The sequence below is a fragment of the Nicotiana sylvestris genome, chromosome 8 (genome assembly GCF_000393655.2).
Source record: "Nicotiana sylvestris chromosome 8, ASM39365v2, whole genome shotgun sequence".
Taxonomy (NCBI): Eukaryota; Viridiplantae; Streptophyta; class Magnoliopsida; order Solanales; family Solanaceae; genus Nicotiana; species Nicotiana sylvestris.
In genome coordinates this window covers 160,609,517-160,633,830 of record NC_091064.1, presented here as the reverse complement: position 1 = coordinate 160,633,830, position 24,314 = coordinate 160,609,517, and the positions used below count along the sequence as shown (strand labels likewise).

Sequence of the window (24,314 nt, the reverse complement as noted above, 5' to 3'; positions counted from 1 at the left end):
GCACTTCCTAAGTTAAGTTTTACCCATAGAAGACGCACTTCCTAGATCCATTGTACCAATAGGAGACGCATTTCCTAAGAAGTTTCACCAATAGGAGACGCACTTCCTAAGTCCATTGTACCAATAGGAGACGCACTTCCTAAGTTTAGTTTCACCAATAGGAGACGCACTTCCTAAGTTTAGTTTCACCAATAGGAGACGCACTTCCTAAGATAAGTTTCACCAATAGGAGACGCACATCCTAAGTTAAGTTTCACCGATAGGAGACGCACTTCCTAAGTTAAGTTTTACCAATAGGAGACGCACTTCCTAGATCCATTGTACCAATAGGAGACGCACTTCCTAAGTTAAGTTTCACCAATAGGAGACGCACTTCCTAAGAATAGTTGTACCAATAGGAGACGCACTTCCTAAGTTCAGTTTTACCATAGGAGACGCACTTCCTAAGTTCATTTTACCCAATAGGAGACGCACTTCCTAAGCTTATTTCACCCAATAGGAGACGCACTTCCTAAGTTCAGTTGTACCAATAGGAGACGCACTTCCTAAGAAGTTTCACCAATAGGAGACGCACTTCCTAAGTTAGTTTCACCAACAGGAGACGCACATCCTAAGTAAGTTTCACCAAGAGGAGATGCACATCCTAAGTAAGTTTCACCAACAGGAAACGCACATCCTAAGCTTATTTCACCCAATAGGAGACGCACTTCCTAAGTTCAGTTGTACCAATAGGAGACGCACTTCCTAAGAAGTTTCACCAATAGGAGACGCACTTCCTAAGTTAGTTTCACCAACAGGAGACGCACATCCTAAGTTAGTTTCACCAAGAGGAGACGCACATCCTAAGTTAGTTTCACTAACAGGAGACGCACATCCTAAGTAAGTTTCACCAAGAGGAGACGCACATCCTAAGTAAGTTTCACCAAGAGGAGACGCACATCCTAAGTTAGTTTCACCAACAGGAGACGCACATCCTAAGTAAGTTTCACCAAGAGAAGACGCACATCCTAAGTAAGTTTCACCAAGAGGAGACGCACATCCTAAGTTAGTTTCACCAAGAGGAGACGCACATCCTAAGTTAGTTTCACCAAGAGGAGACGCACTTCCTAAGACAAGTTTCACCAGTAGGAGACGCACTTCCTAAGAATAGTTTCACAAATAGGAGACGCACATCCTAAGTAAGTTTCACCAAGAGGAGACGCACATCCTAAGTTAGTTTCACCAAGAGGAGACGCACATCCTAAGTAAGTTTCACCAAGAGGAGACGCACATCCTAAGTAAGTTTCACTAAGAGGAGACGCACATCCTAAGTTAGTTTCACCAACAGGAGACGCACTTCCTAAGAATAGTTTCACCAATAGGAGACGCACGTCCTAAGGAGACGCACTTCCTAAGACAAGTTTCACCAGTAGGAGACGCACTTCCTAAGAAACAAATAGGAGACGCACTTCCTAAGTTTAGTTTCACCATTAGGAGATGCACTTCCTAAGGAGACGCACATCCTAAGTAGTTTCACCAATAGGAGACGCACTTCCTAAGTTTATTTTCACCAATAGGAGACGCACTTCCTAAGAATATTTCACCCAATAGGAGACGCACTTCCTAAGTTTATTGTACCCAATAGGAGACGCACTTCCTTAAAGTTTAGTTTTGCCCATAGGAGACGCACTTCCTAAGTTTACTTTTACCCCATAGGAGATGCACTTCCTAAATTAAGATTTCACCCATAGGAGACGCACTTCCTAAATTATTTTCATTCATAGGAGACACATTTCCTAGTTCAAAATCATTAAGGTTTCACCCATAGGAGACGCACTTCCTAAAGACTATTTTACCCCTAGGAGACGCACTTCCTAAGTTTAATTTCATGCACAGGAAACGCACTTCCTGAATTAAGTTTTCATTATTAGGAGACGCACTTCCTTGTCTGGCTTGCTCAGATTATACTTTTGCTTTAGGAGACGCACTTCCTAGTTTGGCTTTTTCAGGTTATACTTTAGGAGACGCACTTCCGGAATTTAGTTTTCACCCTTAGGAGATGCACTTCCTAGTTTGATTCATTTTAAGTTCGACCATAGGGGACACAATTCCTAGTCCAGTTCTTTGAAGTGTACCCGTAGGAGACGCACTTCCTAAATCGAGATTTTATTCATAGGAGACGCACTTCCTAGTTCTAGTCACTGAAGTTTTTACCTTTAGGAGACGCACTTCCTAGTTTAGCTCATTTCGATTCAACCATAGGAGAAACACTTTCTAGTTTGAGTCATTGAGGTTTCATTTTAGCAGACGCATTTGCTAGCAAGAGTTTTTGGTTTTACTCGTAGGAGATGCACATCCTAGCCTAGTCTTTAGTTTACTCTCATCATTGCATCAGTAGGGTAAGTGAGTCAAGGACTCACAATTTTGCTAACGACTCACAAATCTTCCTAGTACAAACTGGGTTAGGAAATTTTGTTTGTTTTGGTTGTCAGGGACCCGCCTGTAGAACGGAGTTTGTGGTATGTCGAAGATCGAAGAAGTCAGGAGTCCACTTGTAGAACAGAGGAACATTTTCCAGGATCAAGCAGTGACCCACTGGAAACCAGAAGGTTACAACACAAATCCCCAGCATTCAATCCAAGTTAGAAATAGTAGAAGCTCGCCTCAAGAATGCGAGTCAATAGTCTGGGATGATCAACAGAAGCTGGTCACAAAAACAAAAACAAGAAAAAAAGAGAAAAAAAAGAAAAAGAAAAAGAACCCAAATTACGGAAGTGGAGAACAAATGTGGTCTTCTCAAGAACTAGCACCTACAACTAGCAAATATCAAGGTTCAAATCCAAAGTCTGTATGAAGCACCATTCAAGACTCAAGACCAAGTTTCAGAAGACTTACAGATAGGAATCCTTGTAACTAGTAGCTGATAGGCTTAGTTAGTCTTTTTCAGTTTTTATTTTTGTTGTAATGACAGGACCGCAGACCGGAACCTCAACGGAACGGCACCTCGATCGGCTCTTCACCTCGGTACACTCTACTACCTCTCTCATTCCCGAACTACACGTGGCCTGATTCCTGTATAACCAAGGATATGTAGGCAGCTCAGATATCAGGGCGCGGTCACATCCCCTTCCTTTCCTCAGTGTAGTCCCTCCAAATAATGGTCGGGTCAAAAACATGTCTAGGCATTCTTTGTCGGAAAACTCTTCGTGTTTCCAGTCAAAGAGGGGCAGCTGTAGACACCTGATTTTTGACCCTCCCCGAGAATTTTCACATTTTTAGCGTGAATATGTGAATTTAGGTCTAATATAGTTATTTTGACTATTTTACTTTATTTCGTTGCAAAAAGAAAAATTACAAAAATATATATATAAATTTTAGTTTATGTATTTCTCATAAACTTGGAAAAATATAAAAATTGTACTCTATTTTGGTACTTTATATAAATTCGAAAATTACAAAAAATAGTACCTTATTTTTTACTTTATATAATTTCAAAAATTACCAAAAAATATAGTCCTATTAATGTTTTGTAGTCATTTTAATTTTTTGAAAAAATACAAAAATATTACTTTATATTTTATCTTTATATAAAAATGAAAATTACAAAAAATAGTTTTGTTAATATTTTTGTAGCTATTTTAATCTCGAAAAATATTAAGAAAATAATAATATAGTTTTGTTTTAAATAATTAGTCTAATTTTCGGACCTAGCCCATAATAATCCGAGTCCACCACACATGGGGGACACGCGTGGGGAACACGGACGAAACACGATACACGGGGAACCCCACCACGCGTGGGGGACACAAGTCTCGAACCCCACCACGTGTGGGGCTCATTTTTCTTGGCAGAAGTTTACAAATGCACGGGCAAAAACATTTGGAAGGGAGGACTTTTGGAAATTTTTTAAAAAGAACCATCACTTTTCATCTCCTTCTTCCTGAAGGAGAACCTAGAAAAACCCTAGCAAGACCCTCACCCAAACCGTCCGCAACCTCCCAACGTCTGAACCACCGGCGACCATAACCACCAGCTTCCCCTCCCCCCAACACTTGAACCCAACCACCCGTCAAGCAGCAGAACTGCTGCATCGTCCAAAGCCACCGACGACACCAACTCCCTCACCTTCCTTCCATCGTCACTCCTCCTCCTCTTAGCTCCATCACCCCGTCGACCACTGTCCAAACAGACCCTCGCATCCCCGGCAGTGAAGCAAACCACCAGCTCCCCGACTCCCTCATCGTCTCACACAACCACCAAGCAAACCCAAACCAGTCGCACCCCCGTCACAACCAGCTCCCACCATCGTCGTCACTGTCCTGCATGCCTCACGTCCAAACACCACCACCCAAAACACCTATCCAAACTACCAACTCAGCCCCCATCACCCTCGTCCCCACCTTCCGTCGCAACCAAAACCAGTCGCACCACCCTCGTCCCCACCTTCCGTCGTAACCAAACAACCCAGCTCAACACCACCACCAAACGCCACTGCCCAAACGACTCCCTCATGCCGTGAACGACCCTCCCCTCCGTGCCATGACTGACCAGAAAACACACATACACACCAGCTGAGGCTTAACCGAAAACGTTCAAAAATAGCCCAAAAGTTCTGTCCGGGATGAGTTCCGTCGAGGTCGACTTTGGTTCGTCGAGGTCCGGTACGTCAGAGGTTGTTGCTGTCCATTTTTGGCGAGTTCGAGATGTTGAAACTCGACGTTGCTGTTAAACGTGAGTATTCATCTTATTTTTGTTGGCTCAGTGTGTTCTTTGCTTTCACGTCTTGTCTCGGTAAATTTGAGTAATAGTAATATATTTGCCATATTTTAAAGTTTATCTCGTCATGTTAGTTTATCACTAATTGTTGGTGTTATGTTCTGTTGTTAATTTTATATTTTTTTTTATCACTAATTGTCAGATGTTTGTCATTTATTGTTAGATTATTAGCTTATATTTCATTAAACTAGATTAAGAGGAAAAAGAATGATAGTTTATAAATAGCGTCAAATTAGTGATTTATGGCAATATTGTTGTTTGTATGTAATTAGATTAAAGGAACCGGGGGTGCATCTCATGTGACCCGGCTCCAATTTGGAACAAAGTTAAATAGAACTTGTCGTGAACCACTAGTGCGTTACGTATAGCATGACTTGCAATATATTTTAATAACTTTGAATTAACTCTTTAAATAGATAAAGTAAATATGTAGTAACTTTAAGTTTACCCTTTTAAAAACAAAAAATAATAAAAATGAGACGAGCCTCGCCAAATGAAAACGCACAGATTGCGGGGCCCTCACAAAATATATGTATTAAACACTTAGATTTCGGGACAGGCCGATTAGCAAATTTCACGGCCCTACTCAAAATAATAATGCGCTAGTTGCTTTAGGCGCGCCTTTAATAATTTAATTTTCTTAAACTCGGATGCACATTTATGTGACCCAAATCCAAATCTCAACGGAGTCGAAATGTGTCTCTATTCACGGGTACATTGATTGTGACGTGGTTTGAGATGCATTTCCATGACGTTGCAAATTCCTTTTAAAAAATAATGAATGAGACGAGCCTCGACAAACAAAAATGCACAAGATGTGGGGCCCTCTAAATGTATATATTAAATACTTAGAATTCGGGACAGGCCGTTTAGCAAATTTCACGGCCTTTTCCCAACATAACAATACGCTAGTTGCTTTAGACGCGTATTTAATAATGTTATCTTCCTAAACTTGGGTGCACATTTATGTGACCCAAATCCCAATCTCAACAGAGTTGAAACGTAGCTCTAACCACGGGTACATTGATTGTAACGTGGTTCGAGGTGTGTTTTCCACGATGTTGCAATTCTTGATAAAAATAACATTAAATGATAAAAGCGGTTAAAAGATAAAATTGGCACATAAGTTCATATTTGTATAAAATCAGATAATCAAGCCGAATATAACAGTTGAGCGACCGTGCTAGAACCACGGAACTCGGGAATGCCTAACACCTTCTCCCGGGTTAACATAATTCCTTATCCGGATTTCTGGTACGCAGACTGTAATATGGAGTCATTCTTTTCCTCGATTCGGGATTAAAATTGGTGACTTGGGACACCCTAAATCTCCCAAGTGGCGACTCTGAAATAAATAAATAAATCCCGTTTCGATTGTCCTTTAATTGGAAAAACTCCCCTGCACCCTCGCGGGTGCGGAAAAAGGAGGTGTGACACCTTATAATAGGTTTCCCTCTTCAGATTTGTCCAACAAAACACTATTTGAAGTTCTATATGGCAATCCACTTTCATACTCCCACTTGAAACCTTTTGACTGTCTATGTTATGTCACTATGCCCAAATGCCATAGGGACAAGTTTCAACTAAGAGCTTCCCCTTGTGTTTCATTAGGTACCCATATGCTAAAATGGGTTATAAGATATACAACTTGCATATTAAATAAGTTTTGTTCTCCAGAGATGTTATTTTCCATGAATCCGTGTTTTATTATTAATTGGTATCCTCTATTACTTCTTCATCTACTCCACCTTCTTTTATTCCCCTATTCTCTTCTAATGCCACTTCTGGCTTGCCTACTTCTAGTCCACCTACATCTTCTTCTCCTTCTGTCATTATTCCAGTTGTTTTACCTGTTCCTAATCCTTCTCCATCTGATCCTGTGCAGTCAGCTTCCCCAATTACCTATTCCTGATCCTACTCAGTTAGACCCTCTAACTCATCCTACTCATGCACTTAGAAAGAGTTCTAGAACCCACCAAATCCTATCTCATTTGAAAGACTTTGTTGTACAACTTTCTCATTCTGTTTCTTCTTCCACTCCTTCCTCCCTTTCTGCTGCACAACATGCTCTAGTAGAACCTCATTCCTACACATAGGCTGCTGCCAGCCCTGCCTGACAAGAAGCTATGGCCAAAGAGTTTGAAGCCTTAGAAATCAACCAGACTTGAAAAATTGTGGAACTCCCTATAAAGCTCATAGGTTGTAAATGGATTTATAAGATTAAATATAAAGTTGATGGTAGTATGGAAAGATTCAAGGCTAGATTGGTGGTTAGAGGGGATTAATTCTAATGAAACCTTCTCCCTTGTTGTCAAGATGTGCACTGTGAGATGTTTGATTGCTGTTGCAGTTAAGAAGCAATGGCCTTTGTTTTAACTAGATGTGAACAATGCATTTTTGCATGGTGACCTGGATGAGGAGGTCTACATGAAGCTTCCTCTTGGGCTTTCTCTTCCTTTTGCCTCTTCCGCTTCTACCCCTTTGGTATGCAAACTTCAAAATCTCTTTATGGGCTTAAACAAGCCTCTAGATAGTGGTATGCAAAGTTGTCACAAGTTCTTTGCTCTATAGGATATACTAACTCCTTGAATGATTATTCATTATTTTTAAGAAAACCGAGACCTCTACTATTTTCACTGTTGCTTATGTGGATGACATCATACTAACTGGGGATGATTTATCTGAAATTTCTGCCCTTAAGTCATTCTTGGATGCTCAATTCAGAATTAAAGAATTGGGACTCCTTAATTACTTTTTGGGTATTGAGGTCTTTTATCACAGTTCAGGTGTTGCTTTGCATCAAAAGAAGTTTATCACTGATTTTCTTGCTAAATACAATTGTTCTGATATTTCTGAGGTGTTAGTCCATTAGACATTTCAGATAAGTTGCATTCTGGTCTTGATGATGTGATGCCCCATCCTGACAAATATAGGAGCTTGGTTGGGAAGCTGAATTACTTAACTCATACTAGGCCAGACTTGTGTTTTACTGTCCAACATCTAAGCCAATTTTTACAGGCCCCTAGAATTCCTCACATGACTACTACCTGTTACACCCCGCAATATTACGATGATGTTACGTCCTGCAGTATTATATTACGACAATGTTGTGCCCTACAATATTACATTACGATGATGTTACGCTTCGCAGTATTAAGTTACGACAATGTTGCACCCTGCAATATTACATTACGGTGATGTTACGCTTTGCAGTAATAAGTTACGATGATGTTGCACCATGTAGTATTGTACGTTGAATTTGTCGTAAGATAATTGACATCGGTCCAAGTAAAAGATTATTTGGAGATTATAAGGATTATGCTATTTCACAAGTGATGAGTAAATTCGTGAAGGTGAAAGGGGAAGCAACTCAAAGAAAATGAATTTTCGTCAAAATTTGGCATTATGGGATAAAATATGGCCCGAGCTAAAATACCCGATATTTATGGACTAATGCCATAGAAGGTATCATATGACCATGATAGTAAGGTGTATAAGGTATGTGAAAAGTAAGTAGTATTTTAAGAAAGTGAGAATAATTCTTAATTATGTGGGTAATTGATTAATTATCGGGTAGCGGAATAATACCTAATTAATTACTAATTATAGGATAAGATTATAAAATCCTCCCCCAACCCATATGGAAGCAAGCCACCACCCAAACCAAATGACTCATTAGTCATGTTGGGTAGGTGGCAATTTAAGGTGTTAATCACAATACACCTCATGGTAATAATTAAATACAAAAGTACTACAATTAGTCATTAGCTAAAAGGAGACTTCTTACAGAGTCTTCAACTATTACAACCAGAACACTAAAAACGTGAGGTTATATTAGTGAGCTTTCAGATTTCATTCTTCAAAAAAAAAATGTGAGGTTACATTATTCAATAATGTGAGCTTTCAAGAATTCAGTAACGGACGATTTCATGAATTTTCGAGAATTCAATAATGTAAGCTTTCATGGATTTTCCCCTACTTCAATCCACCGTTAAGTGTTGTCGCAATTAACGAGTGTTAAAGGAATTGTTAGGAGAATCGGTTCAGGTATGTTAAGGCTATCCCTTCTTTCTTTTGGCATGACCCATACGACACAAACGAAACGTGCAAATGCACAATTTCCATACATGACTCTATTCATAGAAATATTAGAGGTGCTTATGTTCTTGAGTCCCCATGTGACATATTATTCTATCATCTATTCATGGTTCTCAGAAATAATACGAAAGTTGAAAAGAGTTTACTTTATGATATTACTCAAAGGCAAAATGGTCTTATGACATTCCAAAAGATTTTATTAACATACTTTTCATGCATTGCATTCATGTACATTGAACCATGACCAAATGATGTTATATACACATATATATATGTATGTATGTATGTATGTATGTATGTATTATGTATGTATATATGTATGTATGTATGTATGTATGTATGTATGTATGTATGTATGTATATGGGATATGGAAAAGGTTATGGTGTTATATACGCACCACCACCTGATCAGCTCATATATGTTGATGATTTTGCCCACAGTGGTTTTGATGATATGATGGGATGCCCTCAGAAACTGATGATGTTATGAAACATGTACCTATGCACGACATGACATTCATACGCATATGCATGATCCTATCATTATTTCATGATTTATAAAGTTATTCAGACTTACAGGTGGAGTCATTTACTCTATATTTCCTCCATGTCTATTATGTGCCTTACATACTCAGTACATTATTCGTACTGACGTCCCTTTTTACCTGGGGATGCTGCATTTCATGCCCATAGGTTCTGATAGACAGGTTCCCTCCAAGTAGGCTATCAGCTCAGCGAAAGTTGTTGGTGCGCTCCATTTGCTTCGGAGTTGCTTAATTGGTTAGTATGATTTAGACGTGTATTGTTTGGTATGGCGGGACTCTGTTCCCACCTTTATAAAAATTATGTATTCTTAGAGGCTTGTAGATAGATGTCATGTACGTAAAATATTGAATGGCCTTGTCGGCCCATGTTCAGTACACAAGTGGATATTTTGGTCTTAAAGGCTCGTACTTCATATGTATAAGTTTGTATTCCCTCATGCTCTGCTCCGGTTCATTTACCTATGATAGAATGATATGAAAGATACGTTACATTGGTACTCAGTTGAGTAAGGTACCGGGTGCCAGTTGCGGTCCATCGGTTTGGGTCATGACAAAAGTGGTATTAGAGCAGTTCTGTCCTAGGGAGTCTACAAGTCGTGTCTAGTAGAGTCTTGTTTATGGGTGTGTCATGCACCATACTTATAAGCAGGAAGCTACATGGCATTTAGGATTGTCAGTCTTTCGTCTTACTCTAGATCGTGTGGTAGAGCTCACTTATAAGAATTCAAATTCCGAAATTCTATTGTATTCGTAATAAGACGATACCTACACCCAGAAAGAAGGTTGGAAAGAGAGATAGTTGTGGAAGAGCTGAGTTAGAGAAATTGGATTTTTGTAATTTGCCTACGATAAGTAAATGTGAGGTCTTTAATAGGTCATAGGTGTACTAAAAGGTGTAAGCTTCCTGATAAGAAGCCTTAAGGCAAGAATGCCTATCCACCTTTATGGTGAAAGACAATAAGAGATTAAGAAGATAAATACAAGTTTCAACAAGCAAAAGAAGCAAGATGAAGAAGAGTACGAGGCACCCAGTTAATGAAGGTTAACAGTGTTTATACTTCAAACAGAGGAACATAAGTTTTTTGAGTTATATTCACCAGTAACAGATGTATGTACAATTGGTCACACCCATTTCAGCTATGCCCTGTAGGGGCTAACAGGTATAGTTAAGAGAAGGACGGGATATCAAGATCCGGTTGGGGTGAGAGTGAGACAAAACGGTGGATGAATTATTTGCGTTAGTTGACATTTTTGAAGGATATTGCAAATGTGCTAATAGATCTCCTTATGAGACACCCAGATGGTGCACACTAACTATAACTAGATATGAGTACTACAAAGATAGGAATTGGAAATCTTAAAGGGATAAATATTACCTTAGTATGGCTCCCGTCCCTAGTAGAGGGAGAATGTTAGGTAGCCCAAAGAGTCAGTAGACAGAGCAAGGGAAGGTAAAAAGCGAAAGAATGTCTTGTTAAAGTTTTCAGGATGAAATGATAAATAGAAATATTAGCAGGGAAGTACGAAGATGGATAATAAAGCATTATGAGTGAGATGTGATACATTGATGGCAACAGTAGAATGTTACAAAATCTATAGTCAAATGAAGAAGGAGATGGGAGGTGATGGGCTTTAAGACAACAAGAGAGTATAGGACATACAATCACATCCTTATTTCGAGAAATAAGGTCACGACTCTAACGTGATTAACAGAAGGAAAAGTTAGACCCCAGAGTAATAGAAACTAGTATGGATTGATGAACAAGATAAACTAAACATGAATAAGAACCGAGTGATTTGATAATAGTCAGCATCGTGAGAATTTTAGATTTCATTCCGGCGATAGTAGAATGGACAACAGAAGAAGATTTATGAGAAATTCAGGGAATGGTCATTCACGAAGACACTTCCCTAAAACAAGCAATGTTAGCAAAGTTAAGCTTAAGGGACTGTATGTACCAGTTACATTAAGTGTCACCCTCACAAGTAAGGGAATTTGTTATCCTTGGAACAGAAGGATTACCGCAAGGCGAGTAAGGATCATTGATGTTGTGAAACGACCCCAAAGATGAAGAAGTAAAACATCTATAGGTAGATCCTCATGGCTTTAACTCTTAGTACTCCCATAAAGGGGGAAATATGGAGTGATGTGGCATTAAGTCAGAATTAAGTGCTAGTGACTATGGAATGGTAAAGGAAGAATGCGATAGAAATAAAAAAGGAATGAGATGACACTTATCCAAATCTTACAGATACGCTATGATTCAAGAATATTGTGCAAGCATGACGTCAAGGAGAGGAAGTAAAGGTTCATGCCCGAGCTGTTATTAATAAATAAGGAGCTAGTGCGAGACGTAAGTTAAGACAAAGGAAATAACCTAAGAAAGATTACGAGGAATATTGATATGAGAATGGGTCAACGAGTAGTTAGTAATTGATCAGGAAGATCCCAATTATGGCTAAATAGGAAGTTACAGACGAGTCAGCAGATCGTGTGAGATAAACATAATAAAACCCAACATGGAGAATTTAGCCTTGAAGTAATGTCATTATAATACTTGAGATATATTCAAACAAGAGCCGGGGTAGTTAAAGGTACCGTATGAGTGTTATGGATATAAAAGAAAGTGCCACTGGGAAGGCAGTCAAAATATCTGTTCCGAAGCAACCATACAAGAACAAGAGCATGGAAGTAAGCAACTACGGATAATTATAGGCAAGGAAGGACCTCAAAAGGTCCGTAATAGGCTCACAGCTTTACGAGGGTCAAGGGTTCTCCCTAAGTACTACAACGAAAGACTAGCTGAGGAGATAAAGAAGAAGGCTTCAACCTAAGCACAACGACCTAAAGAGGAAATGGTCGTGTAACAATAATCTCGCAACAATATTGTAAACATTCCAAAGGAAAGTGGCACCTACCGTGGCTAATGAACATGAAGTAAAAATTAAAAGTAATATTCGAGATCATATGAGTTGTATGAAAACTCTGGCAAGTGTGGGCACTAAGATAAGCTAAGTATGGATGTAACAAGGGGGAAGAAAGACCAGGAAAAGTAATAGCTTACATTGAAAGAAAGCTAAGATGGAACTAAAGAAATTATCCAATCAATGATCTAGAGTGGGTTACGTTATGAATGCACTTAAGGGTTCGGAGTTTTATACATGCAACATATACAGCCGTAGAAGATTCTGGTATACATTAAAAGAAAGAATTGAGCCTACGATTTAGGCGAAAGATTAAATTGTTAAAGGATTGTATCATGCATATTCCTCAGCGCCCATGAAAGGACGAACAAAATAACTAATACCATGAACCACAGATCGGGAGATAACTTAAGCCGACATAAAGGCCAATCAGAAGAAAGAGGAAACTAAAGAGTTACATCAGCTAAGTGAATTAAGAGTCTGCTTATTGGACCCAAAAAGTTACAAGCATCATGAATGAGAACATTGTTGAATCACTCTTAATATCAAAAGTACAAGAGAAATAGTACAATAGCCATATTCTGTAACGGCTCTACGATAGAGACAGTAAGAAAAGTAACAGTATGGAGCTACCACCAGATTGTGTATGCACCAGAGGTACATGTATTATAAGAGAGCTACAAGTTGTGGGTGTGATTATACCTATGTGGAAGGGAGGTTATGAAAGAGATAAGAGATATGATGTGACTTTAAGATAAGTAAGGCAAAGGCGAACAACGTACGAGATACTCAAATGCAGAAGGTTGTGAATAGTCCATACTTCAGATAGAAGGCCAGAAGCGCTGAGACTCAATACCCAGGAATGATAGTAGCATCGTTAGTGGCATATCTTCCAACCTATGTTTTAAGTACCTAAAGGTCTAATCGGAGAGTAAAAAAAGAGTTAAAAGCGATGCGATATCTTGCGTGATGTTCAGAAAAGCATAAGGGAATCGATCACAAGCTAAAGTATGATAGAACAACAAGGTTTTAGAAATACAAGAGTAAGGATAAGAATAAGGCAAGTAAGAAGGTGACGAAAATGGATAAGTCCTCAGCATTAAGCCCATGAAAATAATAAGAGCTGACGGCCTAAATAAACTCAAAGGAGTCTAAGACTAGTAGCATTTAGAATAGATGGGATGCTGCCCTAGTAGTGAAATAAAGGTGTGATTACAATAGATAAAGGATGAAGTTTGAGCCTTCGATTGAATAGTGATTTGAAGAAGAAAAAAAGGGGGAGAAGGAGAAAATATTTTGCATACGGCACGAGATTAGAATACCCCTATAAGGTGAATCACATCGAGATACTATGAACTACGATTATGGAAATCACTTCAAATATTCCTCGATGCAACGTAAGCGCTAGTGGCAAGGTATTACATAAGAAGTTTCAAGTTATCAATGGTATATCGTAGATCAATATTGAGGTAAATCATAATGGGTGGACAAGAGTCACAAAGTATGAGCTAAGATTAGGTCGTCACTTTTAAGGTGAACAGTAGTAGGGGCATTAAAGGACTAGGATTTATACATATGAGATAAGCAACAAGAGTGAGCTGGAATTTGGTAGCAGACCTCCCCAGCAATAAATCGAAGTAAGAGTTACGATATAGTATGACCTACCTGGATGCAGTAAAAATCATGCATATAGATAACCTGGTTTATGAAATAAGATGTAGCAATATTCACAAGTTCTACAAAGTACCGAACGAAGAACTTCAGTACACCTATAGATGCTCAGAGAGACATCTTATTAAGCCTTGTCTATGTTTACAAAATAAGGCCTAAATAAAAGCTAAAAGGAAAAAAGGAAAGATGAATCACATAAGCGCACTTACAAAGCCAGGGTCATACAGGCTGCATGACAGGAGGTAGCAGCAGTTGCGAGATTAGAAAGATTTCGACCACAAGTCATGATATGAGGAAAAAGACTAAAAGGGGAATACCCTAGACTTTAGAGTTATTCACAGAGCAATTACTTAAATGGCAAGGAGAGTATTAAGGTATTCACAAGAGCTATAAGTTATGAAAATGATAAGAGCATCAGTCAACATTCGAGGACGAATGTTCCAAAGGGGGGAATGATGTTACACCCCACAATATTACGATGATGTTACGTCCTGCAGTATTATATTACGACAATGTTGTGCCCTATAGTATTACATTACGATGATGTTACGCTTCGCAATATTAAGTTACGACAATGTTGCACCCTGCAATATTACATTGCGGTGATCTTACGCTTTGCAGTAATAAGTTACGACGATATTGCACCCTGTAGTATTGTACGTTGAATTTGTCGTAAGGTAATTGACATCAGTCCAAGTAAAAGATTATTTAAAGATTATAAGGATTATGGTATTTCACAAGTGATGAGTAAATTCGTGAAGGTGAAAGGGGAAGCAAGTCAAAGAAAGTGAATTTTCGTCAAAATTTGGCATTATGGGATAAAATATGGCCCGAGCTAAAATACCCGATATTTATGGACTAGTGCCATAGAAGGTACCACATGACCATGATAGTAAGGTGTATAAGGTATGTGAAAAGTAAGTAGTATTTTAAGAAAGTGGGAATAATTCTTAATTATATGGGTAATTGGTTAATTATCGGGTAGCGGGATAATACCTAATTAATTACTAATTATAGGATAAGCTTATAAAACCCTCCCCAAACCCATGTGGCAGCAAGCCACCAGCCAAATCAAATGACTCATTAGTCATATTAGGTAGGTGGCAATTTAAGGTGTTAATCACAATACACCTCATGGTAATAATTAAATACAAAAGTACTACAATTAGTCATTAGCTAAAAGGAGACTTCTTACAAAGTATTCAACTATTACAGGGATTGTCGCAATTAACGAGTGTTAAAGGGATTGTTAGGAGAATCGGTTCAGGTATGTTAAGGCTATCCCTTTTTTTTTTTGGCATGACCCATACGACACAAACGAAACGTGCAAATGCACAATTTCCATACATGACTCTATTCATAGAAATATTAGAGGTGCTTATGTTCTTAATTCCCCATGTGTCATATTATTCTATCATCTGTTCATGGGTCTCAGAAAAATACGAAAGTTGAAAAGCGTTTGCTTTATGATATTACTCAAAGGCAAAATGGTCTTATGACATTCCGAAAGATTTTATTAACGTACTTTTCATTCATTTCATTCATATACATTGACCCATGACCAGATGGCATTATATACGCGTATATATGTATGTATATATATATATATATATATATATATATATATATATATATATGGGATATGGGAAAGGTTATGGCGTTATATATGCACTACTACCTGATCAGCTGGTATACGTTGATGATTTTGCCCACAGTGGCCAAGATGATATGATGGGATGCCCTCAGAGGCTGATGATGTTATAAAACATGTACCTATGCACGACATGACATTCATACGCATATGCATGATACTATCATTATTTCATGATTTACAAAGTTATTCAGACTTACAGATGGAGTCATTTACTTTATATTTCCTCCATGTCTATTATGTGCTTATTTATGTGCCTTACATACTTAGTACATTATTCATACTGATGTCCTTTTTTGTCTGGGGACGCTGCGTTTCATGCCCGCAGGTTCCGATAGACAGATCGAGAGCCCTCCAAGTAGGCTATCAGCTTAGCGAAAGATGTTGGTGCGCTCCATTTGCATCGGAGTTGCTTGATTGGTTAGTATGATTTAGACGGATATTGTTTGGTATGGCGGGACTTTGTTTCGACCTTTATAAAAATTATGTATTCTTAGAGGCTTGTAGATAGATGTCATGTACTTAAAAGATTGTATGGTCTTGTCGGCCCATGTTCAGTACACGAGTGGATATTTTGGTCTTAAATGCCCGTACTTCATATGTATAAGTTTGTATTCCCTCATGCTCTACTCCGGTTCATTTACCTATGATAGAATAATATGAAAGATACATTACGTTGGTACTCGGTTGAGTAAGGTATCGTGTGCCAGTTGCGGCCCATCGGTTTGGGTCATAACACTACCTTACACGTTTTGAGGTACTTGAAGGGTACTCTTGATCATGGGGGCGTTTCTCAATAACTCATCTGATTTCTCTTTGTTTGCTAGCTGTGATAGTGATTGGGCTGCATGCCTAGCCTCTAGGAGGTCTGCTACTGGATTTTGTATGCATTTAGGGGGCAACCTCATTAGTTGAAAGTCTAAGAAGCAGCCTATTATTTTTTTATCCTCTGCTGAAGCAGAATACAGAGCCATAAGTAAGGTGGTTGCAGAATTGGCTTGGGTTGTGAGGTTATTGGCTAATCTGGGTGTCCTTTTTGCTACTCCAGTTCCTCTGTTATGCGACAGCTAGGATGCAATTCACATAGCCAAAAATTCTATATTTCATGAGTGTACTAAACATATCGAAGTTGATTATCACTTTATTATTACCAAGTTATCTGATGGGCTCATTTCCTTGTCTCATGTTCCTACTTCTTCTCAAATGACTGATATTTTTATTAAGTCCTTAACAGGTTTGCAACATTATACCTTATCGAGCAAGTTGGGAGTGTGCCCACCCTCCCACTTGAGGGGGGGTGTTGGAGTTACATAACAATTGGACATCTTGGGCTGCAGATAGTTTAGCTAGTTGGGCGACATGCCCATTCTCTTTATTTATTTTGACCCGATTTTGTATTCTTTGTAATAATAGACACACTCTATAAATAGGCCTTAGAGAACTTTCTGGACAACTTTTGGTATAATTTTCAATACACAAATTCTCTCATTCGTTTTTGCTCTCACTTCTCTCTAAAAATCCTAACCATAGCTTCATCAAATCCGGTTAAACTCTCAGTTTAACAGATTCAAACGTCTTAATTTTAATTAAAACAAATGAGGCCTTACTTCTTTTTGAAGAATATTTACTTGAAGTTGAAAAAAAAGGTGTTTAAAATTGTAGCGGAAAGTGAGTAATTGGATGCTTTGTGTTTGTGTATGAAGTGTATTTGGATTTTTGTTTGTTTGTTAAATTTAAAGTTTTGTGAATGAAATAATTATTTGAATTGAAGTATTTTCAATCCATTATTACAATATTTCGTGTACATCTTAAATATTGAGCTAATATTTGGTGCCCAAATGGCTAAGTTTATTACTTTTATCACATGCAAAATACTATAGTACTGAATTTTATTTTCACCAGATGTTCTATCACATATGTATTGGTAAAGCGCGAAAAGTTTTAAAAGAAAAAAAAAATAACAGGGGCTGCAGTGTAATTTTAATTTTTCCCCTTCTTTTTCTTCCTAACTTGCAACCCCATAAGCCCTAACTAAAACCCTGAAGAGAGAGAGCGTTGTTGCGCTTACAGAACAATGGAAACAGATAGGAAGGATGGGCGAACAGCGAACCAATTGAGACCGTTGGCTTGCACTCGTAACGTTCTTAATCGTGCTCATGGCTCTGCCAGTTGGTCTCAAGGTATTTTATATCTACCCTTTCAACTCTTGATACATTTTGAACTACAGTTCTAATTTCTCTTCGTTTACTTGTGGTGGAAAATTTAGTATTCCTTTCTGAATAATTAACTGTCGACTTTGAAACAAGTTATTCTTCACGTGAAATATTACTATCAGGATGTGGTCAATTTTGTTCTCTGAAAGTTAATTTACCACTCTAAAAGTGGGATGCAGGGAGTTACAAAGATTCTAATGGTGTAACAATTTCTCGTTGTGGTTGAGAGCTAGCTAATTTTTGCTCATTTAAAACTGATTTGATGAGATTTTGTAACACTTTTGTACTTCTCTCATGGTTAATATTACTCTTGTGTTCTTGGAATTGCCTTATGTTATATTTTCATTTGAAGTTGGATTTCATAGAAGTCTTGAGATGGGTTTATACTTGTATAGGGGAGACAAAAGTTCTTGCCGCTGTTTATGGACCAAAGGCTGGAACAAAGAAGAACGAGAACCCGGAAAAGGCCTGCTTTGAAGTCATTTGGAAGCCAAAAACGGGGCAGATTGGTGAGTTCCCCAAAATGCAGTTCATTATTTCCAAGGTGCTTGGTATCTGATCAAAGTTTATGTTCAGAATAGTTTCTTCTTGCAGAGAACACACAGCCGAAGTTACTACAGATGCTTGACACTACTGCTATTTGAACTTTTTAAATTGGCCTTTTTCATGCACGTCTTGTTACTAATTGATGAAAAGGCAAATTGCAGTATTTGATATTTTCATTCACAAATCGTTCGGTGTGTATCTCTTTTCTTGCATTATATATCTGATGATTGTAATATTGGTTTTAGAGACCTCCTTGGTATTTGATTGGGATGTAATAATGGGGCATGATCGCAATAGAAGATTCTCCTTTCGTAATCTCAAAAGTTCACTTTGTGTTTAGGTAAAGCGGAGAAGGAGTATGAGATGATTTTGAAGAGGACTGTGCAAAGCATTTGTGTTTTGAATGTTCATCCAAATACCACCACGTCAATTATCATTCAGGTGAGACAGTCTAAAAGTTAAGAGGAAGTTCATTCCATAGGCATTTGTTAACCTTGCCTGCAACAATTAAGATGATTACTTCGTGGTTTTGCCAGTTGCGTAACTGTTAGAGATTTGTATGTCACTAGAAAATGTAAAGAACTTATAGTGTAAGACAACCTAAACTATTTAACAGTAGAATGAAACTGGTTCAAATGGAGCAAGATGGATAGTGAGTATTCTTATAGCTGACTCCGACTAGCTAAGGATGGAGTTGTTTGTTGTTGTTGCTGCTATATATATGGGTTTAACTCTTCGTGTTGGTGGTGGACGAGTTGTTAGCTTTGTACTGTAGCTGTAGTCTGGATAGAGAACTTGAATTTGTTCTTGAATGGAAAAGTAATTAACACCCCATAACTTACAACTCCTACATGTTTACAAAGATTGTAGTTCTTGAAGGAAGTCAGAAGGTAAAAAATTTTCTAGGGCAGTAATGAAATTTTGGACAGTCTCTTCTTATAAGGGGAATAATTTTGTTTTTATTGGGGAAGTTCTGGTATACAAGTAATATACCAGAAAGTAGAGCCCCTTACAAGAAGACATGGGTCTCTACTAAAGTCAACTATATGCAAACTGGAAACTCAAGGGTGCACCAAAAGGAAACTAGAGACATCAAGCTATTCCCCAAATAAACAGGATCTTTCTCTACCCCTTCGAACGCCTTTCTATTTCTCGCCTTCCAAACTACTTATATAAGAGCTAGAGGAGCAACATTCCATGCTGATGGTCTTGTTTCCTAATTCACTGAACAAAGCTACTTTAGTGTTCTCAGCATCACTCATTGTACTCCCAAGAAAATGTTGGATAGTTTTTATGCAGGCTTATATGAAAATACTGCTCAATATTCCACTGAAAATTTTCAAAGTTAAGAAAACAGAAGCCTGTTGTTCTGTGTGAACACTAACAAGCTTAAGAAGATAAAGAACGTACCATGTAAATCAGAAATTTCGAGGCAGAAGGGAAAGCAAAGTAGAAAGATGTTCATTGTAGCAGTTACAGTTGTCTAAAGAGAAGAACAGTAATAGGAAAATAGGAAGAGAGAGGCCGTAGGATAAATGTAGAGAAACAGGCATAGGATATCCCCTCTTTACAAGGGACCAACACCATACAATTAACTCAAAGCATATTAGGCTGTGATCTGATTCAAAGAGCGTAGTACAATGCATATAAAGAGGATATGGTACTTAGATGAAGACATAGTAACTTAGACGACAATGGTTATGTTGCAGTCACTTAGAGCCCAGGCCTGCAGTAGGACCTCTTAAAATCCCTCTGTTTCACTTTTGAAGGATTAGAGACTATTGGGCAACATAGACGGTATGCATATTATTACTTGTTTATTTATCTTCCTTTTCACTTTGTTTCATCATTTAGTCTATTAAGTATGAAAGCTGAAGTGCAAGTTCTAGCCACTTTATTTGGGGGCTAAAAATTATTCGCATCAGTGTGCTATGATATTGGAATGCAGGGTACGCATTGATGAACATTACGTTTATGCCCATCTAAGACAGTTGTGTTGAGGTTTTGACATCTTAGTTGGGTGGTTATGTGTCATCTGAAAATCGTAATATCAATGTGCTGTTGCAACTTCCTGACAGAAAAGTAGGTTTGGTCTTTTAGGTATTTCTATGCATTGTCATTTTGTTAGCTCTTTTCTTTTTGTTTGCAAAGTGTATATATATTTGTTTGATCATAATGATAGCTCCAATCAAACTGAAGTAGTTAAGTTTTATGCAGGTTGTCAACGATGATGGAGCTGTATCCTTAGTTATTAAACTCCTTCTCTTGCTACAGTTTGGACGATTTACATTCTGATATCTGAGAGTGCTCAGGGATGATGGGAAAAGAGCTCTCACCAATTTGAATAAGCGATCAAACCATCAAATAAATAAGTGAATGAACACACCGCTAATTTATCCCAGACTACTTAGAGTAATTCTGCTGTCATAAGGGCCTGATATTCTATACTTGTGTATTTATTTATCTTGCACTTTGAATTGTAATTATGTTATAATCATCCCTTATTTGGTTCCTACTAGATTTTCAGAATTCACTTTTCAGTATAGTGCTCCAAGAATCTTGCTTCTAGATTAGAGTGCTGGCTATATTTTCAGGAGTCATTCATTTTTTTAGGACAGTTGGTATCTTATAGTTTGGGGACCTATTTTGTGACGCCCTTGAAAGAAGGGTAAGCGTGAGGACAAGGTATACCTACCCGCCAGAAGTCCTAACTCTCTTTATGGTCTCATTTTGACTTTCGTAATATCAAGAATGTTAAAATTTTCAGGAAGTGACTTCTAATAAGGAGAATATTATGTAACAACGAAAAATTTATTTTGAAGAAACTCCGCAAAATGACCTATCTTTTTAAAGACTGCCTATGTCTCGTCTATCGTGTGATGTTTAAATTCTGCATATTACTGAAGTTAAGATCATTCTTCAACTTTGATTCGTCAGTCAGGAAACTTCCTTGACTGCACTTTTCTTAAGCTTCTTCCATGTGCCATAAATGCAGTATGTGCTGCCCTTGTGGATGCTGGGATTCCTTTGAAGCACCTTGCTGGTATTAATCTTCCATGTGCATATTGTGATGAAGCATAATTATTTGATGATTTACTTAATGCTTCAGTATGAGGAAAGATGAAATGATGGAGGGTTATTGTTTTTTGTAGTTGCAATATGTTGTAGTCTAGCAGAGAGTGGACATATTCTACTGGACCCTAGCAAGCTAGAAGAGCAGGTTGTCTCCGTTTAGTCTTTTATGTAATTCATTAAGCTTTTTTTGGTATTCTTAACGATCTCGTACTCATATAATAATACTGGTGTATAATTTTCTTTCCTGATGATAACAGAAAATGAAGGCGTTTGTATATCTAGTTTTTCCTAACTCGACATTATCTGTGCTTCCTGAAGAATCATTGAAAGTGAGAGGTGAACCCATGGAACATGGACTTATAACATCTTTTACACACGGTGTAATGTCAGGTAAGATCGGAATCTATGTAGTTACATTCCTATTGTCATTTATAATAATATTTCGTATAAGTTCTTTTTACTGTTGTGATTGTTATAGCATCAAAGTTGTATCAGTATGTGCTTATATGCCCGGAAATAAGCACTCTTTGCTTAGCACTATACTTTTATTATGTTTGATTGGAGCTTCATTACCTCACAGTTCTTTGTTATTCTGCCTGGTAGCACTATGCTTTTATTATGTTTGATTGGAGCTTCATTACCTCACAGTTCTTTGTTATTCTGCCTGGTTCTGAAATTCTGGGTTTCGGTTGGGGCTTGTGGTTCTTACTGTAAATTTGTCAATGCTGAGAGGTTTGTCAGCAGTTTGTTGATGCAGTTTGTCTCTAGTGGATAGTTATTTGTCTGGTTTCTTTATGATTCATCTCTTCAACAGAGATGCATTTTAGCTGTTTACTTTCAGCATGATGTTTTACCATTGCTCTTAGTTTTGTGGTTCACTATTGATACAAACATAAGTTTGGGAGTTTGTAGTGTGGTTGCATTTAAAATAGCAATATCTTGTAGCTCTGCATCATCATGACTCTCGAGTGATACCATTAGCGAATTTCTTGTCTTGGTTGACACGGGATTTGTTCTTTCTGATTACACGTTTAAATAGAAACACCTTGGGTTTCGGCTCACATCTCCTCAATTTTTTTCTTAAATCCCCTTGGTTGAAACAATGTATCAACATTTCTTTCTGTAACATGTTAGATTTTCATTATGGAGATATCAACATGCTCTGCTTATCCTTCTCCACAGCTTATGTGTAAAGCCAAAACTACTTTTAATGACAAAAAGATTATTTTTAACTTAGCATTTTCATTGACCAATATTAACAAGCTTCACTTCTCGCTTGCACTAAGCTGAACTTGCAATAAATCAATTCAATTTTGATTCGAAGTAGGAGAAATAGGATAAAGTTCAGTTATAAAGAGCCATGGAAGTATATTGTCCAGCAGGAGCTTAGGTCGAATAGAAGACTCACCCAAACCAGAACGTTTTTTATCTGAACATATGCTTGTTATGGTTGATTATTACAGCATTATAGTGCAGCGCTACTCTATTTTTTTTGGGGTTGTGGATAATTCTGTTGTGCAGCACCACTCTAACTCCAGTTTTATTTTGGAGGGTTAGCCTTTCTCCGTAAGTATTGAAAGCATAAACATAAAATGAAATAAGTTGAAAATATATGAATATGACTTAAATAGACCGAAGGATATAGTGTAGCGGTCTATGGAGTTGGAATTAAGACAGCGGGAGGCCAATGTTCGAATTAAGCAAGAAAGATAGGTGATTTAAGTCCTGGTGGGAGAAAGTTATTTGGTGGCCTTTACTGGTGGAAGGATACTGGTACCCGGAGAATAGTCAAGTTACACACAAGTTGGTCCAGACACCATTGTTATTTTTGGAAAAAAAAAGGGGTGGGTGGGGGGGGGGGAGGGGTGAGTTAAGCAATTGCAACGGTTGTAGTTTGTAGTTGTAGTTTACTTGTCAAAAAGTTTGTAGTTGTAGTTTGATTGCAGAGTCAATAAATGGAATTAATACTGTAAAGTTGCTTTGATTGGGAGATCTCATGGAACTTAGAAGCAGCATCAGATCTTCTGCTAAATTTGAATTTAGCCGAGAGACATATTTTGCTTCCCCCTAACCTCCTCTTATATATGTCACCCTCCCTGCCATATGACCCTCGCATTTTCACATTGCAATTTGGCTTTTGTTCCTTAAAGAGTGAGTTGATCTACAATTATGCCTAAGAATTTTCCTGTATTCAGTTGATGACTACATTCGCTGTTTGGAGCGAGGACGTGCTGCCACTGGAAAGTTGTCCGATTTTCTCCGGAGAAGCTTGCAATCACAAGTCCAAAGTGACTCATCCAAGTTGGGTTAAGTTTGCAAGTCCTATGATTCCTTCTTGTTGGGTATTCCCTGCCAAAATTTAATTATGGAAGATGTCCTCGCCGTTGTAAATTGATGATTTTGGCTATTAATCAAATGGCTCCGGTGTGGAATGTCATTTTAGCATATTCCCCAGTTACATTGCAATGACAACATCCGGGGAAAATGTATGAGACAATGATGTTGATTTTGAAAAAGAATTTCAATCTGCCCCTGCATTTATTCACGATTGTGCTTTTTCCTGGAAACCATCTGGGGAAATAATTTACTAGGGGTAAAATTTGAAAAGAAATATTGCCCTTCAATATCGAATCAACAAAGCAGCAAGTTGTAATATATATGCGACATGGGAGGAATATTCAATTCTAAAAATAAAGACATGCACTAACTAGACTTTAACAAATAGTATGACGAGTTCAACAGAAGATATCGTACTTCACGAGTTATCTGTTGTCTATACACATTGAAAAATACATAAACACTAATAGACATATTAAGATGGCTAATTGCAGCTAT

At 37.9% G+C, this 24,314-nt stretch overlaps 1 protein-coding gene across 1 annotated transcript; it reads left to right on the top strand.

Annotated features, from left to right (window-relative positions):
- The first annotated feature begins 17,658 nt into the window (after window positions 1–17,658).
- On the top strand, window positions 17,659–24,024 carry LOC104249723 (exosome complex exonuclease RRP46 homolog). Its single transcript, XM_009806201.2, has 8 exons — window positions 17,659–17,825; window positions 18,254–18,367; window positions 18,745–18,845; window positions 20,622–20,642; window positions 21,375–21,447; window positions 21,557–21,624; window positions 21,737–21,869; window positions 23,675–24,024. Exons 1-8 carry the CDS (start codon window positions 17,720–17,722, stop codon window positions 23,788–23,790), a joined length of 732 nt encoding a protein of 243 aa, XP_009804503.1. The 5' UTR covers window positions 17,659–17,719; the 3' UTR covers window positions 23,791–24,024.
- Window positions 24,025–24,314: the final 290 nt, after the last annotated feature.